This window comes from Eriocheir sinensis, chromosome 33 (assembly GCF_024679095.1).
Source record: "Eriocheir sinensis breed Jianghai 21 chromosome 33, ASM2467909v1, whole genome shotgun sequence".
Lineage (NCBI taxonomy): Eukaryota > Metazoa > Arthropoda > Malacostraca > Decapoda > Varunidae > Eriocheir > Eriocheir sinensis.
Window position 1 is genome coordinate 11649247 of NC_066541.1, and position 16319 is coordinate 11665565.

The following is a 16319-nucleotide window of genomic DNA, read 5'->3' on the forward strand; positions in this document are numbered from 1 at the left end:
ATCAGAGTTAAAGGTGTCTTGTTTTGTGTTCCACGAGCCTTGAAGGACTGTTACACAGAAAATTCATTCACCACGAAATATCTACCCATTGAGTATATTTTGAATTAAGCAACAAAATTAATCATGAGGCGTTTTCAGTAGTGTCACTGACAAGTCAAACGCTTTGGTTGCACAGCATACAGAAGCATACATGCCCAGGGTAGCGTTTGCGCCCAAAAGGCCAATGCTTTTCATCAGCCAATCAGCGAGTAGTAACCACAGCAGTCAATTTCCCGTAGGAAAATTGGTGTTGTATAAAGAAATAATTATTTTCTTGTCATTTCACATTAAAAAAAACTGAAAGTGATATAAGGCAAGGGAAAGAAGGGAAGCTGCTGCGTTTTCTGATAATCTTTCGCATCTTTTTGACCGACAGGCAGTGCTGTCCGACTCTTTTGTGGCTGTGACTTTCATCCTGGAGCAGTGCTGTTTTTTTCGTATGTTAGTGCATTTCTTGCAATATCTTAACATAATCATCATGTGCGGGCGAGGAAATATATATTTTTGCAATATTATAGTTGACATCAAGCTAAAACAAGGAGAAAATTACAGTTGGCTCAGAACTTATACATGCGAACTGTAAATAACTCCTGCCATGGACAAAGAAATCGTCTGCCGCTGTCCAAGTGATGAGGGGCGTAATTATACAAAGGATTAAGCACAAGTGATCTGTAGTCATCCTCTAGGAACAAATCGTCGAATTCCTCCATCTTGCTACTACCAACAATGTGCACTGTACTTGAAGAGTAAATGATGTACATGACAGTTTTTCCCAAGGGCTGTGGCGCCTGTTGTCTGGCAGCGGGGCAGATTCGTTTTCAGTACATATACGCTTAGAACTCAAACACTATGCTGTGGTGGACCACTACTGAAAACGCTTATGAATAAGCATAACAAGCATTAATATATAGGATTACCTTTGAAAGGGCATTAAAATGAATTGAAAAAATACTGACTATGGCTGCAAATATTTCCTGTGTACCATTATGATTAATTACATGATACAATGTTGTAAAAAATAAATATTCTTTATTTAGAATGAATAGTGAATTTGCATTTATGGGATGACAAGAAACCCAGGTTTAACCCTATATGGAAGCTGAAAGCATCTTTAATAGAGGCCACACACTGGTGTCAACAGCTGCTGCAGCAACTGGTTCATTAGTAATTATTTTGTAGGATATGACAAGCAAGTGCAGAATGATAAGATAACACGTCCTACACTCCTCAAAAGCTTGCCGTGGACACTGACTCTTGTGTGCTGAGTGAGTATGCAGTAGGTAGTACTTGACAAAATCTACATGTCTGTGAAACCAATTATCCCAAATGGTGTGGCCTTTGTAAAAAATGCCTCAATAACAAATTGAAAAATTTCCAATAGAACATTATTTGTCAAGTTGGTTAAATGTTACAGTTCCACATTGCCTGTGCTATAACCAACAGCGGCTCTCATCAGCTGAACCAACCGCTGCTACTCGGATACACGAGGAAAATTAACGGGCTGCAATGTTCGAAATCAAGGGGCTGACAAGTAACTTTAGAGAAGACTTAAAAGTGTTTAATTTTCTGAGGAAGACGAGAAGAAATTACTTCATGGGGGGGGGGGGATGATGAAGCTTTGGATTAATGGATGGCAGCATGTGTGGAGACAAAGACTGGTGGTTATCCTGTACACAAACCCAGTGTGTGGTGAAGACCATCAATGAATAAATACTGATGCAAAACAATTTTTGAAGTCAAATTATTACAAAAATAACAGCAAGATATGGCAACAAAATAAAGCTCAAATCATACCTTAACAATACATAAACTTTGATTTTGGCATCTTCATATTTACAAGTAAATTAATATACATTGCCCCCCAAAAGAGGTAAAAAAAAAAAAAAAAAAAAAAGACTCAACCACTTAAATTATTGTCTGCATGACCAATACACTTCTCGGTTGGGTCCTGTTCTGTACAGTACAAAGTGTAAGGCAGTGGTGAAGTAACTGCTGTACAAGTGTGCCAGGATGACCCTCCTTATCACTCCTCTTCCTATCAGTGCTGCTGGTGAGGCTGTTGTGGTGGCAGTCTGTCTCATCCCTAAACTTCTCACAACCACTGTGTATTGTCTACAGTTGCTGCTTTTTAAGACAAGATGTGAGGTATTTTCTTCCAGTTCAAGTTCAAATTTGTTACTTTAGAAAGCATTTAACTTTAATACCCTTTACAAAAAGATTTTCATGACTTTAAATGCCGTAATTATCTCCATAATGACAACCAAATAACATCAAACATTACATAACTCCTAAGATTTTCTACATGAGGAAAAATATTAAAAAAAACCTGGGGAGGGGTTGGGTGAGAGGAAGAGGGAGTACTTGGTTGAACCAGCTGGAATTTCTTGTAAGACTTATGTTGCAATTCCCAGAGGAATGACAAACTATCACAAAAGCTCATCACTGCACCAAGGAGAGGCGGCTTGTGCGTCACTTTGGCAGCAGTGAACGGCAAGGTCTCTGCCTCAGTGATTTAATAACAAGGTTTTCACTACGAGGACAAGCCACTGAGGGTAGGCTTGCCAATTCGCACACACCACTCCAATTAGTACTCATAAAAAAAGGCTGAGGTATATAAATAAACCGTCAAATTAAAGAGTGATATACATTTACATTTTGACAGTAGTTCATTTTCATCCCTCAGTGCAATTTTCTGGATCTTGTTCCCTGATATGAGTATAAGTGGATGAGTGCGTACAGATTGGCAGACATACCCTACTCACATGAAGGGTGCCACGTGAGCACTGCATCCATCACTCCAGCAGAGGAAGCTCCTCCGCCTGCATCAGGGTAGGAAGGTGCGGATTGTCAGCCCGCATAAATATGGTCACCCCAGACTTATAGGCTGCAGGGATGGCCACGTGGGAGGTGAGGTGACGGCGGCCCTGCACCACAGGAGGGGCTGCGTGTTCCTTCAGCACACCAACCACTTGACCTGAAGGAGGGTAGAAGGTGAGGGCCCTGCTGGGGTTAAGAGCCTGACCATGTTACAAGTACAGTGTCTGCACAAAGCATTAGATAAATTGCAAGCTTGGTTCATCTCACATTACAATTCAATTATACAAATAGGAGTTATCTTTGGATGATATATACAAAGTAAGAATAGTATCGGCAGTTATGCTTTACAAAGATGAAAAGCCTTATGACTCAACTGATAAAAGTATAGTTACAGCATGCAGAGCTTAAAAACAAAGATTAACAAAGATAGATTATATCATGGTTTTCAAGGAATTTGTCTTGTTTAATGGGAAGGTGGTGGTTGAATGGATAGTGTGACGGCGCCGCGTTCAGGACGACACGAGCTCAATCCCCGCCCGGTGCCACCAAGCTGGGATTTTCCAGCCGCCGCCGAGTGGCTTAAAACTACCCACATGCTGTCCAGAAGACCACTATCAACCCGGACTCTAGATTCTAGGATTAAAGATGAGCTCTGCGAGGGCAGCATGAGCCAATGCAAGATGGCACCACTATAAACACTGGCCTGTGCCACAATGGGCTGGGCCATTCCATCAGGCCCCTCCAAAAACCAAGCCTACTGGCGCCATAGGCAAAGACGGGAAAAAAAAAAAAAAAAATACAACAAACCCTGCACATTTTTTGTGGTATATCTTGTTTAGTCATCAGTTTGCCTCTAGCTGGGAAACGTAAAAAGTTGCCCTGGCCACCCACCGAGCACATTCATGTCCCTCCAGCGTGGGTCATCATGCTGTGTGAGGCGCACCAGCTTGTCCCCGTTGCCCCACCGGCCCACCACGTCAGACCTTCGCACCAGCAGCACAGAGTCGGTACACAGCTGGTCACCAAGCATGCAGTCTGATACACACTCTAGTGGGTTGGTGAGGTAGACGCCCTGCGGCCCAACCCCGAATATCATCTGGTGGTGCCACGCATCAGGGATGGTCTGCCCCGGGGCCACTCCCACCTGCAGATTGAGTGTTGCGACCGGCACGCCACCTGTGGGGAGTCAAGTACAATAGAATCTCGCCTATAATGACAAAAAATAATCTTCTGACAGCAATGGCAAGTTAAAATAGTTACCAAGTTTCTACAATAATATTTATAATCTTTAGGGGAAATAAAACCTTGGGGTGGCAGCACCAATAAGATCTACATCACCTTTCCATGAACCCAAGTTAATACAAAACTCAACAGACTGTAATGTCCTATGTCAATGAATAACAAATACCGTCAAACATCAATCAATACAATCATCCCCAACACAGAATATGACACCCACCTCTGCTGATCCACTGGGCCAGCCACCGGGACAGTTGGACAACTCGCTTGGGAAACATGTGGAAGAACTTGGCTTTGATAGCACCTTGAGTGAGCTGCGTAACCCCCTGGATGAGGTCGTGATGTGTCGCACCGGCCACGGAGCGGGACAGCAAGTATTCCACCAACAGGGCTGTCTCCGCCCTCAGCCGGGTCTTGATGCTGGCCCTTACCTCCTCCATTGAGAATGTGTGATCCAGAGCCAACTGTGGGGGATGGACCAGGTAAGGGTTAGGGGGTTAAGAATTGAAGTTCTTCAGTGTGTTAAAAGAAATGTTATAACTCATCTACATCTACTGGCATGATCACTCCCTTCTTTCCATCAAGGAATACAACTAATTTCTCTTTCTCTCCTCTCTCTGTCTACTGATGCAACCAATCTCTTTTTTTCTCTGTTTAGGAATACAACTAATCTCCCTAAACTAATGCAACTTTTCTAATACTCATGTTTTTTCCACCAATACAATGATTTTTCTTCTCTTCATATATCACTATTTAATCTACCTAAAATATATTCTTTCTGGTGTCTCAATTTTATGCTATCTTGAGGCAAGACAATGTCTCCTTATTTCATCAGAGCCTCCCTTTGTCACTAAGCATGAGAGAAGATGTAATAGTGGTGGTGGAATAGGAGCAGGAGGAGGCAGGGATAGGTATCAAGAGAAAAAAGAAAGCAGTAGACATCTTTTGGAGGGAAGAAAAGCATACAACATTGAGAGAGGGAAGATCAATCAGCCTTTTCTGTCTTCCACGTCCCACAGCGGAGGAAGTACTGACCAGCACATTGATGATGGCCGTGGCACCACAGGCTGAGGTAGCTATTTGTGTGACTTGTCTGGCCGAGGCTTGCAGCTCCGTCCAGATCATGACCTTCTTCACACGAGGGCAGCTGTCCTCGCCCCCACCCTCGCCCTCGCTGGCCTGCAAACCATCAGGACAGTTTGCATTTTTTTTAGTTTTATCTTTTAATTTATATTTATTCATTAAATTTTCTTAATTTTATTTCTTATTCTAGTTCAATATTTATCTAGCTTTATTTACCTCCTCTCATTTTGAATGTGTGTATATTTCTTTGATTTAGTTTGATCTTTACTGTGTCCTGTTCAGCATACAAGTCTCAATTTGTTTACAAGTTGACTAAATAGCTTATCATTATGACCATTACCCCATTTCCCTTTGCTCACTGCAAAGGTGGGGTGTTAGTTTGAGACATTTCCCTCAAGGTCTGATAACTGTGGAGGTAGCAATGACCTTCCTGAAGCCCTGAAACCCAGGCCATATATATATATATATATATATATATATATATATATATATATATATATATATATATATATATATAGATATATATATATATATAATATATATATATATATATATATATATATATATATATATATATATATATATATATATATATATATATATATATATATATATATATATATTGCGTCATAGGCTATAGACGCCGATCAAGTTGTGTTCCTGGCTTACCCATGCATTGTAGACATGACATTGTATAATAACATTTATTAGCCCTGATGAACCCTACAACATGGCATTTTTTTCTTTATTTTTTCTTTTACGTCTTGGCCTGTGGCGCCGGTAGGCCTTCATAGTAGGGCCTGATGGTCGGCCCCAGCCTGTTATGGCACAGGCAATTGTTTATAACAGCGGCATATTTACTTTTCAGCATTTTCCATTTTAGACCCCTAGTTGCATAAGATAAAATGTTGGGGGGGTGTTAGAGGGTCATGCAATGCTGATCTAGCACAGTTTTTGTGTTACTAACACTTTTTAATTAAATACCCCAAGACTGGCATACCGTGTTGGGGTCTTGCGAGGGGTTGGTGTTCTTGGGGCGCAAAGACTTGACTGGCAGGGGGCAGGGGTCTCCACCTCCTCCTGCCTTGATGGGACATGGAGCAGAGGGGCTGGAATCTGAGGCGCCCTTCAGCAGTGAGGTTGGAGGGGGTAAGTGCCTTAGAGAGGGGGGTTGACTAGCTGCTGAGGAGGTGGTGGTGGTGGCGTTGGAGCTGGTGGCAGGGGTGGCGGCAACCCCGCCTGCCTCACCCACACTGCTGGCCGCTGGTCCCTGGGGGCTGCAGTTACCACTCTGAAAACAATGGTAAATAAGTTACTGTCATGGTGCACTACAGACTGTCTCATGCACTGATCCCCACCAGAGGATATAACCATAATTGCAAGGATATTGATGTAAGTAACGTTAGTAATAAAGGGATTGGGTTTTTATTCTTAATGTCGAGTGATGCTGCAAATCCTATTCCTGATGTTGAGATAAAAATGCATTGTGGAAATCTAAGTTCATGATAATTGATTAAATAAAATATTACGGTACATATTTTTACACCATGGCAGCATCCTTGATGCAGAGTTTGATGATGCAGTGACTTAGCAAAAGTCTTGGGTTAGAGAGGAACCATGGAGGATACTATTACTGACACAGACCATGTAGAAGAGACAATCAGTGGAAGATTGGCAGGCAATGGATACTACTTCAGCATCCCAGGGAAATACAGAGATCATCACAATCTATCTAGTTGAGGGAAAGGTTATCATTACAGGAGATGTTGTGAGCAGTGAGGGTGAGGAAGCAGGCACCTGTGAAGGCGTTGAATCGGAGAGGATATTGAAGACAGAGTTCTCTCGCCGATGAAGCCTTCCAGAGCAGGCCGCCAGGTTGGCAGAGTCTGCCTGGGGTGAAGGAGGCTCCTCAGCTGGGTGGTGGGGCGGCTGCTCTTCCCTTCGCGGCCGTGGGGCAAAGCACACATTTTCGTACTTGGGGCTGGACAGCTGGTTGTGGAAGCTGAGGCTACGGCCAAACTTCTCCAGGGGACTGTACTCCCTGGCAGGGCTCACCTCAGGAGCGGAGACTGAGCCCAAGTTATTGTTGGCAGCTTTGTGGGGCGTCCTGGCCAGCAGGTCCCCAGGGGAGCCACGACGGCCTCTCTCCTGCCCCCTGCCAGCCACCCCGTCCCCGCCTGGCCGCTGGGGCTCGTACTTCTCTGAGTTGCTGTCGTCCTCGTCGTCTGCGTCGTCGCTGAGGTGGTCCATCAGGTCCATCAGGTCCGCTTCCCCCAAGTTGTTTTCTACACTGTCGTTGTCTGGGGCATCCTCCTCCTCGTCCTCCTCCCCGGGCCTCACCCGCCCCTGCCCTCCACACAGCTGGTTCAGGCCCACGTTCAGGTCCTTAGGGAGGTTGAGGCCACTCTGAGGCAGGTTGAGGCCGCCCTCAACTGCCCCCCTGGGTCTGTGGTCCAGGCCGGCACTGGGGCCTCGACCTATGTTGAGGGGTGGGGCAGGTGGCGCTGGGTTCATGCTGACGTTCAAGGCCACGTTATCAATCTTGCCATCACAGATGCTGGACTCGCAGCGGCGGCACATGAGGCTCAGCATCTCAGGGCAGTAGTTGTTGGCCTTGCGGGCCACCCCAGGGCTGGGGGGGCCAGCCCCGGCCCCACCGTCCCGTCCTAACCTACTATCACACTCATGCAGGCAGTTGTCCTCACAGTCAGAGTCGGCCTCCCCGTCCCCACCCGGCCCTGGGTCAAAGTCCATCTCCAAGAAGTCCATGTCTGGAGAGAAAAGGTTGCTGTGGGGGGGCACCTCGGGGGCAGGGGGCCGGGACCGTGCTGCAGCTGCACGCTCAGGGTTGGGTAGGCCACAGCTGAGGCACATGTCAATGAGGTGGGAGAGATTGGCCTCCAGACTCTCCCCCTTGTAGGTGTAGATGCAGCCGTCGTCCTCGTCCTCCTCCTCGCCGTTGAGGAGGTTGAGCTGCTCCCGCCCGGGACTCAATTCATTCCTGCGGGGCGGGGACAAGGCGCGCGGCTGGCTGGGGGAACTGTGGTGGCTCTGGAAGTACTCGTCCATGCCGTCCCCGGCCTGGGCACCCCGTTCGGGGTAAACGTTGTTGTTCACCTTGGCCGGGAACTTGTGGTAGAGGCAGAGTGTTTTGTCATCAGCACGGCGAAGGTTACACTTCTCCTCCACCACCAGGTTGTTATTCAGTAGCGACTGGCCAGATGCTGCCCCACTGCCCCGCCCAAGGTGCAGCCCATTTACACCAGCCCCGCCCACTCCATTGGTGATGGGCAATGGCAGCAGCCCCACCCGCCCCCCTGCCTCTTCGCTGTTCTCCTCTTGACTCCACTGGTCCCCGGCCGCTGGGGACAGAAACACTACCCTTAGTACTTGTTAACACTATCTTAAGCCTCACATTAGTCAGTATGACTGTTAGAACCACATCACATGGCATTAAGATCACAGGGATAGCACAAACATTTAAATTTTACGTATTGCAGTCTGTTCACACTATGCAGATTTTAGTTACAGAAATTTGTAATACAGTAATCCCTCGCCATAACGTGGTTCACTTATCGCGGTCTCGCTGTATCGCGGATTTTTCGCTATATCGCGGGATTCTGCGGTAAAATAATAATTTTCTGGCCAAAAAAATGAAAAGTAAACGTAAGTAGAAACACACCAAAATAAAAAACTTACGTCACCCACCAATTTCTTAATTTTTCCGTCACGGCCTATTGCGCCGTTAGTCTTTTCCCTGGTTCACTCCTCCCCCACTTCCTTTCTTTCTTCTCCCTCTCCGTCCCCGTATTTTTCTCCTTCTTTCTCATCTTATTTCTTTTCCTTTCCCCTCCCTCCCAGTTTTTCTCTTTTAATCTCTTTCCCTCCCACTCACACCCTTTCTCTCCCCCTCTTTCCTCACCTTTACCTGACCCTCCCTACCTCTCTTTTCATCTCTTTCCTTCTCACTCACACCCTTTCTCTCCCCTTCTTTCCTCACCTTTACCTGACCCTCCCTACCTCTCTTTTCATCTCTTTCCTTCCCACTCACACCCTTTCTCTCCCCCTCTTTCCTCACCTTTACCTGACCCTCCCTACCTCTCTTTTCATCTCTTTCCTTCCCACTCACACCCTTTCTCTCCCCTTCTTTCCTCACCTTTACCTGACCCTCCCTGCCTCTCTTTTCATCTCTTTCCTTCCCACTCACATCCTTTCTTTCCCCCTCTTTCCTCACCTTTACCTGAACCCGCCGACCTCTCTCTTTTAATCTATTTCCCTCCCACTCACACCCTTTCTCTCCCCCTCTTTCCTCACCTTTACCTGACCCTCCTTACCTCTCTTTTTATCTCTTTCTCTCCCCCTCTTTCCTCACCTTTACCTGACCCTCCCTACCCCTCTCTTCTTCTCCCGTCCCATTTCCTCCACCCATTTCCCTTGTTTCCTCCTTTCTCACACCCTCTTATCTTTAGTCTTTTCTCTCACACTATCATTCTTCCTCCCTTTCTCCATTAGATAATATGAACACACACACACACACACACACACACACACACACACACACACACACACACACACACACACACACACACAGAAGGGGAAATGGGAAGGGTGTGTGGAGGGAGGGGCAAACCTGACCTGACTCTCCCTTCTGCCACTCCCTCCCCACACCCTTCTTATTTCCCCTTCTGTGTGTGTGTGTGTGTGTGTGTACAACTAGGTAACACACACACACAGAAGGTGAAATAGAAAGGGTGTGGGGAGGGAGGGGCAGAAGTGAGTCAGGTCATGTCCTGACTGAAGTCCTGACTTGACTCTCCCTCAGGAACTGACATGACTCTCCCCACACCCTTCTTGTTTTCATCCTCTTTATCTCTCCCTGTTTCCTCCACTACTTTTCCTTGTTCTCCCTTCTTACATCCTCTATCTGTATTTTTTTCATGACCCAATCTGTCCCTCTCCTCCCTTTCCCCTTTCGTATTTACCTAATTGTGATATAAAAGAAGTGAGCTACGCTCATATTGGTCTTCCTCTGAGTATTCTTCCGCCCTGCCAAACTAATTCCTGCGCGAAGTTTGTATTTACGAAGCAAATGTCGAGAGTCGAAACAAGAATTATAAAATAATTTATTGGGACCGCGTCATAACAACGAAACGTCGTAGGAAGTGTTTATAAGAATGTGGGAAAGGTCAATAGGAGTGTGGGAAAGATTTGTAAGAATGTGGGGAGGGTTTATAAAGCCTTAAAATATATACAAATAATAAAAAAATATATAAGGTCGCTACTTCGCGGATTTTCGCCTATCTAGGGGGGTTCTGGAACCTAACCCCCGCGATAGACGAGGGATTACTGTAGTGCACAAAATACCCAAACTTCACCACCATTGACATGAATAATATAATGCTACTTAGGAACACAGTATTATGCACAATACTTACTCATGAGCATAAGAATTTTGTTGCCAGGCGCCAAAAATATGTCAGCAAATGCTGAGATAGTAAACTCCAAGACAGGGTCTTGGCTTTAAATTAGTGTTTACTGACATCACTTGGCACCTGACAACAAGATGTCACATCATTCATACACTGTATTCTGACACAAGGGTCTGATACTGTTAAGCATGCAGTATGCTGCCATTTGCAGTGTTATTAAAAGCTAATGACACACACTTTACAAATACAATTATAGACAGGCAACAAGCCTCACAGTGTGGCCCCACTTTTCTGGCTCAAACAAACACTCCATTGCAGCTACTTTGTCACTCTGATCTGAAGTTGTTGTCTTGGGCTTATGGAAAAAATAGTGGGAACCCAGGCTCTTACACGTAAGTCATAACCCTTGAAACATTAACTTTGAAGCATCAGTGATTCCCAGATGGGATAATGAAGTGGCTACCATGAAACGTTAATATGTGAATATCAAATATGAATATTACATACATGAATACTGAATTCAATTTATGCAATGTACCCAAGTTAACATAAAATAAAGACTTTTCTGTCCAATGCATTGGTTAAATAAATATTTAGTTATTACACCACAACCATTGAATCCCATGAAAGTGGCTATAATTCCAGCCAGCTCCACTCCACTTACCTGTGAGCAATTTCTCGGTGGACTTCCTGGTCCTGTCCTTGTCCTTGGGGGCGTGGGGCAGCGTGGGGGCGGCGGGCGGGAGCTGCTCTCCCTCACCCCCTGACCCACACCCACCACAGCTGTCCATGGCTACCTGTACAACAAGAGAACACACTGAACTGAACTCACTGTTAAAAGGGAGTTGATAAAGATGCAAGAAAAATATGACAAAAGGTGACCAATGTAACATATACCCTAAATAGAAAATTAAGGAAAGGCACAAAGTAAACAGGATCTTCCTGCTTTCTTGCATTGTTACTGTTGCTAGAGAAGCCAATTTTGTTGCTGAAATGATTGCACCTAAGGGAGCCGCAGTGGCCCAGGGCAACTTTGTAGGACTTGATGTGCTTCCCAGTAACCCCAGTACTCTAGGGAGGTGATGGGTGAGTGGTTAGCGTGTGGGCACGGTGCCCTGCAGGACTTGGGTAAGAGTCCTGCCTGCCACTAGAAGATGACAATTTTTAGTCATCGCTGAGTGGCTGTGATAGTGTATGTAAAAGGAGAAAGCTGAAAGTAAATGACACTCGTTACGGTGCGTCCTGATCATATCAGCGATGCGATAGTCAGAAATATTAAGGGTTCGCCAGTCACCCTAAAAAAATGGTGTGCTTCTGGGAACTTACCAGATCCTCGACAAGCCTGTCTCGGAGGACCTACCTGTTCTTCCTGTTGCTAGTGGCAACACGCAACCTCAGCAACCCAGCTGGTTATTATTGCGGAACTTACGCCCCATGTCAGTGTTGTGGACTATCCTGAGAGCAAGTTTCTTCTTTTGCAAACCTTATCAAAATTCTGGCAAGCTATTGCTTTGCCTGGAGAACAACTTGGAGCGACCAACAGAGTCAGTCACCACATTGCACTGCAATCTGACACTCATCCGTCTTACGTCCCTTCTTACCGTCTGCCACACAGCCATCAAGAGGCTGTTCAGAGTGCGATAGAGGACATGTTAGAGAAAGGAGTCATCCAAGAGTCCTACTCCCCTTGGAACTCACCTCTTTTTCTTGTACCCCAAAAAGATGGCGGCTACCGACCTGTTATCGACTTCAGGAAAGTGAATGCTTTGACAGTTCCGGACCACTATCCACTTCCTGTCCTAGGTGAATTGCTTCAGTCTATTGGAAAGGGTAACACAGGCCCTTACCTCATTACTGCAAAGATGCATGGTAATAAATTTAACATACTTGACCTGGTCAGTCATTGTTCAGAGGTAGTTCACGCTGATAGGCTCAAGCATGTGAGTGTGCCCCTCTCGCTTAACATTCAGCCTCCTATTCCCACTTCTACCTCTGGACCTTCCATTCCTTCCCCCCCTGACACTACCTCCTCTTCCTACAGGCAGAAGTTGAAGTCTGCTAGTCGTCTTTATTAATTTTGTTTTTTTCTCGTTGTCATGTTTTGTCTTTATGTTGTGAAGCTACCACAGATGGCATATTATTTTTGTTATGTACTGTACCTTTCTTTTTGGTTAAAGGTTCCTCACCTAAGATTGTATAATGGTTCATGTGAGGACACATGCTGGTGGTGGCCAAGTGATATTATGGTGTATATTTATGTATATAATTTTAATGTGGCGCCCTGTGCGGTGCCCCCATGCTTTTGGTGGTAAACTGCCTTCCCACGTCCCACTACACTGTCAGTAGGAGCCTGAAAACCATTCTGGGAGGGCGTACCGCTCTGCCCTCGCCAGCTCCTGTTCCTAAATAAACTTAAGAATAGGAGCAGGGCCTATTCTTTACAACCCACCAGTACATACAGTGGCAGCCACACCTTCACCAGTACACTCCTGCTATTCAAGTCCTTCAGGCCATTCGTCTACTGCTGTATTTTAAGTAGGCTACCCCTGTTTTTGTAGTGTTTGCTATATGGGGAGGCGGTGGCTGAGTCGTCAAAGTAACGGCCTCGTGTTCAGGAGGACGCGAGTTCAATCCCCGCCCGGTGCCACCAAGCTGGAGTGGCTTAAAACTACCCACATGCTGTCCAGAAGACCACCTATCAACCCGGACTCTAGATTCTAGGATCAAAGATGAGCTCTGGGAGGGCAGCATGAGCCAATGGAAGATGGCGCCACTATAAACACTCGCCCTGCCCAGAACGGCTGGGCCGCCCAAAAGGAACTACCGGAAAGAACCCTTGTACCGACCAACAGGATCAACCGGAAGAAGCCTACCGGCCCAATAGGCTGCAATGTAAAAAAAAAAAAAAAAAAAAAACACTGATATGACTTTTGAATTTTCCCAATACAATAAAGGTCTGATAATCCCTTGTTTAATACTTTGGAGATCATGATGGTTCAGAATTTTCATCTGAGGGTTATTTTATTTAATTTTTGTTAAAATAGAGAAAAATTAGGGAGGAAAGTAATAGAGAATACAGAAAAATGGTTACGGCAGTCCAGTGATCTATCCAATTCCACAGCCATGCTGACACTCCCATCAGTCAAACAAAACAAAAAACAAACAAGTCATGAAAATGTAGAATCAACTCAATAACATGTGGAAAGGCACTGTGGACAGTGCACGGCGTGCCTCATACTTTGCTTTGTTTATCTGTGCCGCCGCCCTCGCAACCTCACTGCCACCACCACACCACACTGACATTCCACTTAGTGCAATCAACACACATTCCAGCAGTGGCTTAATAGTTTTAGTGCTAAGAGTAATTACGCAAATATGCATTCTGCTGGCGTGTTGGCACTTGTGGGGTTCCCTTCTCGTGGAACCCATCTAGGTAAGATGTCGGTATATGTTCAGAGAGTTGCCCATCTCACTGTGGTACTTCTCACCCTAACCATGGGTTAGATCTCATTATTCTATGCATTTTGAACCCCATATATATGCATCGCAAATTGATAGAAACGCTGCTATCGATTTTTTAAAAGTTAGTGTTTTTTTACGGGCCGCGGTGTTGGAGGGATAGCGTACGATTCTCAATAATTTGGGCCACACTCACCTGATAAGGTTAGATTAATTCTACAGTGTTCTACCTACTACTGTTGTACTTCTCTAGTTTTACAAAATAATTATGGCAACCACTGTTTACGCGCGCCATAATTGACTGCTCTGGCGACGGCCGCGGTGACGGAGCAGCCGGTGTTGTGAGAAACACCTCCTCGCAGAAATAAGTTGCATATACATGTGGGGGGGGGTAAAGTTCAGTTGGGATAGTTTAAATATGTTCCCCCACCCTAAACCCTCTGCGAGCTAATTTGCGGCGCCGGCAGCGGATGATGACATTGCAATAATTAAGTCACATTTTAGTAGTTTCCGAAGAAAAAAACTATCTCCAAATGAAAAAGCATGATATTTCGGCCCAAAATAAATAGCCAGTGTATCAAATTTTGAGATGGGGAACTCTCTGAACATTTAACAAGATGTCTAGGTAAGACAAAATACAACATTACTGTTGAACAATAAAACATAGGATTTTTATTTTCTGATTGATAAAAAAAAAAAAAAAAAAAAAAAAAAAAAATATAGCTGGATGACCCTTGGTCCACTAACATTTGAATAATTGGATTTATTCGGCATGTATCCCAAGTACCTTGCAAGGTACTTATTCATTTGAACCCAAACGAGAGGCCAGAGTCACCAGCACTTCTTCAAATGTGCAGTGGCGGCACTGTATAGACACTAAAATTCACACGAAGATGTGTAAGGTCCCAAATTTAGGTTAAGTTAGGTTGGGTTAGATATTATTCCCAGGAGTAGGCAGTCTCTACAACGATAACAACTAACCATATATATTTTTATCTAGTTTCCGTTGCCCCACACTGCATGCCCAATAAATTAAAACTACCCAACTAAGTCAAATGTAACCTACCTAACAGGGGGCTTTGCCCTCTTCGACCATCTTAACAGGAGAGCTTCTCCCCCACCACGAACCCCCCCTTCTATTTTCCTGAAGTCATTTGTTACTGCACTGCATCCAGGGACAAAAAAAACATCCATATTGTAGGTGTTAATTTCCGAAGAGGTGTCCTTCCTCTCGTCAATGTTATCCGACTGAATACCAACAAGGAATGATGGACAAACATCAAACCGAATTCCCTTGACCAAGGCGACGAATACACGAAACAAAAGGTAAATAAAAAAACAGCAACCATCAACAGGAATAACAATAAAATGAGGAATATTAGTAATAGGACAGAATAAAAATTAGCAATAAACCAAATAAACACCAAACAAAAATCACTTTACCAAGGCGTGTGTCAACCAACACCCATCCAAGCTGACCTGACCCAACCAAGCTGACCTCCACCACAGCCTGCCACTCACGATAAAAACACACCATAAATAAGAAACAAAGAGGAAAAACGGCGTCCCTAAACCCATGAAATCCACCCCAAAAACAAAAAAATATTAAAAAAACTAAACTAAGGCGTGTGTGCCCAACCCCTTCATTTCCCCTTCTTCCAATAAGTGACCCCATCATTGACCTCTCTCACCTAAACCCCTGCAGCATGAAGGTTCGGGCGCGTGGAGGGGAAGAGCTCAGCTAACACAGGGGCGGCGGGAGACGGCCATTAGCAACAAGGGGTGAGTCGTCTCCTCCCACGTCCCTCTCCGCCATATTGGATTGGACTCTCAGGCTTGCCAACTCTTCCCACCCACAACACTTCGTAATGTTCTTTTTCATCCTCTTATGTTATTCTGTATTGTGTTGTGTTCGTCTACTTGCTGTTTAGGTTAGTTAGTTATATTTCTAATCGCCTACTATTTCTTCTTTTTCTTCGTCTCAGGGTTGCCAACGGTTTCCACCCACAACACATTATTTTTCTATTTTGTCTTCTTCTGTTGTATTGTACTGTATTATATATTTTTTGTTATTTATATTAGTTGTGTTTTTCTTATCTTCTTTTATTTCGGCCTTTTCTCCTCCTCCTCCTCCAGCTTGCCAACTGTTCACACCCACATCTTATATTTTGTCTTCTTCTGTTAGGTTGTATTGTGTTGTGTTTATCTATTGTTATTCTAGATTATTCATATTTTTCATTTTCCTTTATTTCT

The 16319-nt window shown here is 44.8% G+C and overlaps 1 protein-coding gene across 1 annotated transcript; it reads right to left on the minus strand.

The window, feature by feature from the left end:
• Positions 1-1048: 1048 nt before the first annotated feature.
• LOC127006739 (uncharacterized) lies at positions 1049-15914 on the minus strand. Its single transcript, XM_050877019.1, has 8 exons — positions 15758-15914; positions 11272-11404; positions 6976-8540; positions 6179-6469; positions 5131-5274; positions 4316-4559; positions 3748-4032; positions 1049-3013 (listed from the first exon to the last, which is right to left on the minus strand). The coding sequence occupies exons 2-8, from the start codon at positions 11396-11398 to the stop codon at positions 2832-2834; spliced, it is 2838 nt and encodes a 945-aa protein (XP_050732976.1). The 5' UTR covers positions 11399-11404; positions 15758-15914; the 3' UTR covers positions 1049-2831.
• Between the last annotated feature and the right edge of the window lie 405 nt (positions 15915-16319).

Coding starts and splice junctions, on each gene's coding strand:
- LOC127006739 (XM_050877019.1), bottom strand. CDS start 11,398: ATGGACAGCTGTGGTGGGTGTGGGTCAGGGGGTGAGGGAGAGCAGCTC. Junction 8,541..11,271: donor CACCGAGAAATTGCTCACAG/GTAAGTGGAGTG, acceptor TTCTGTCCCCAG/CGGCCGGGGACCAGTGGAGT. Junction 5,275..6,178: donor CCTCGCAAGACCCCAACACG/GTATGCCAGTCT, acceptor GATGGTTTGCAG/GCCAGCGAGGGCGAGGGTGG.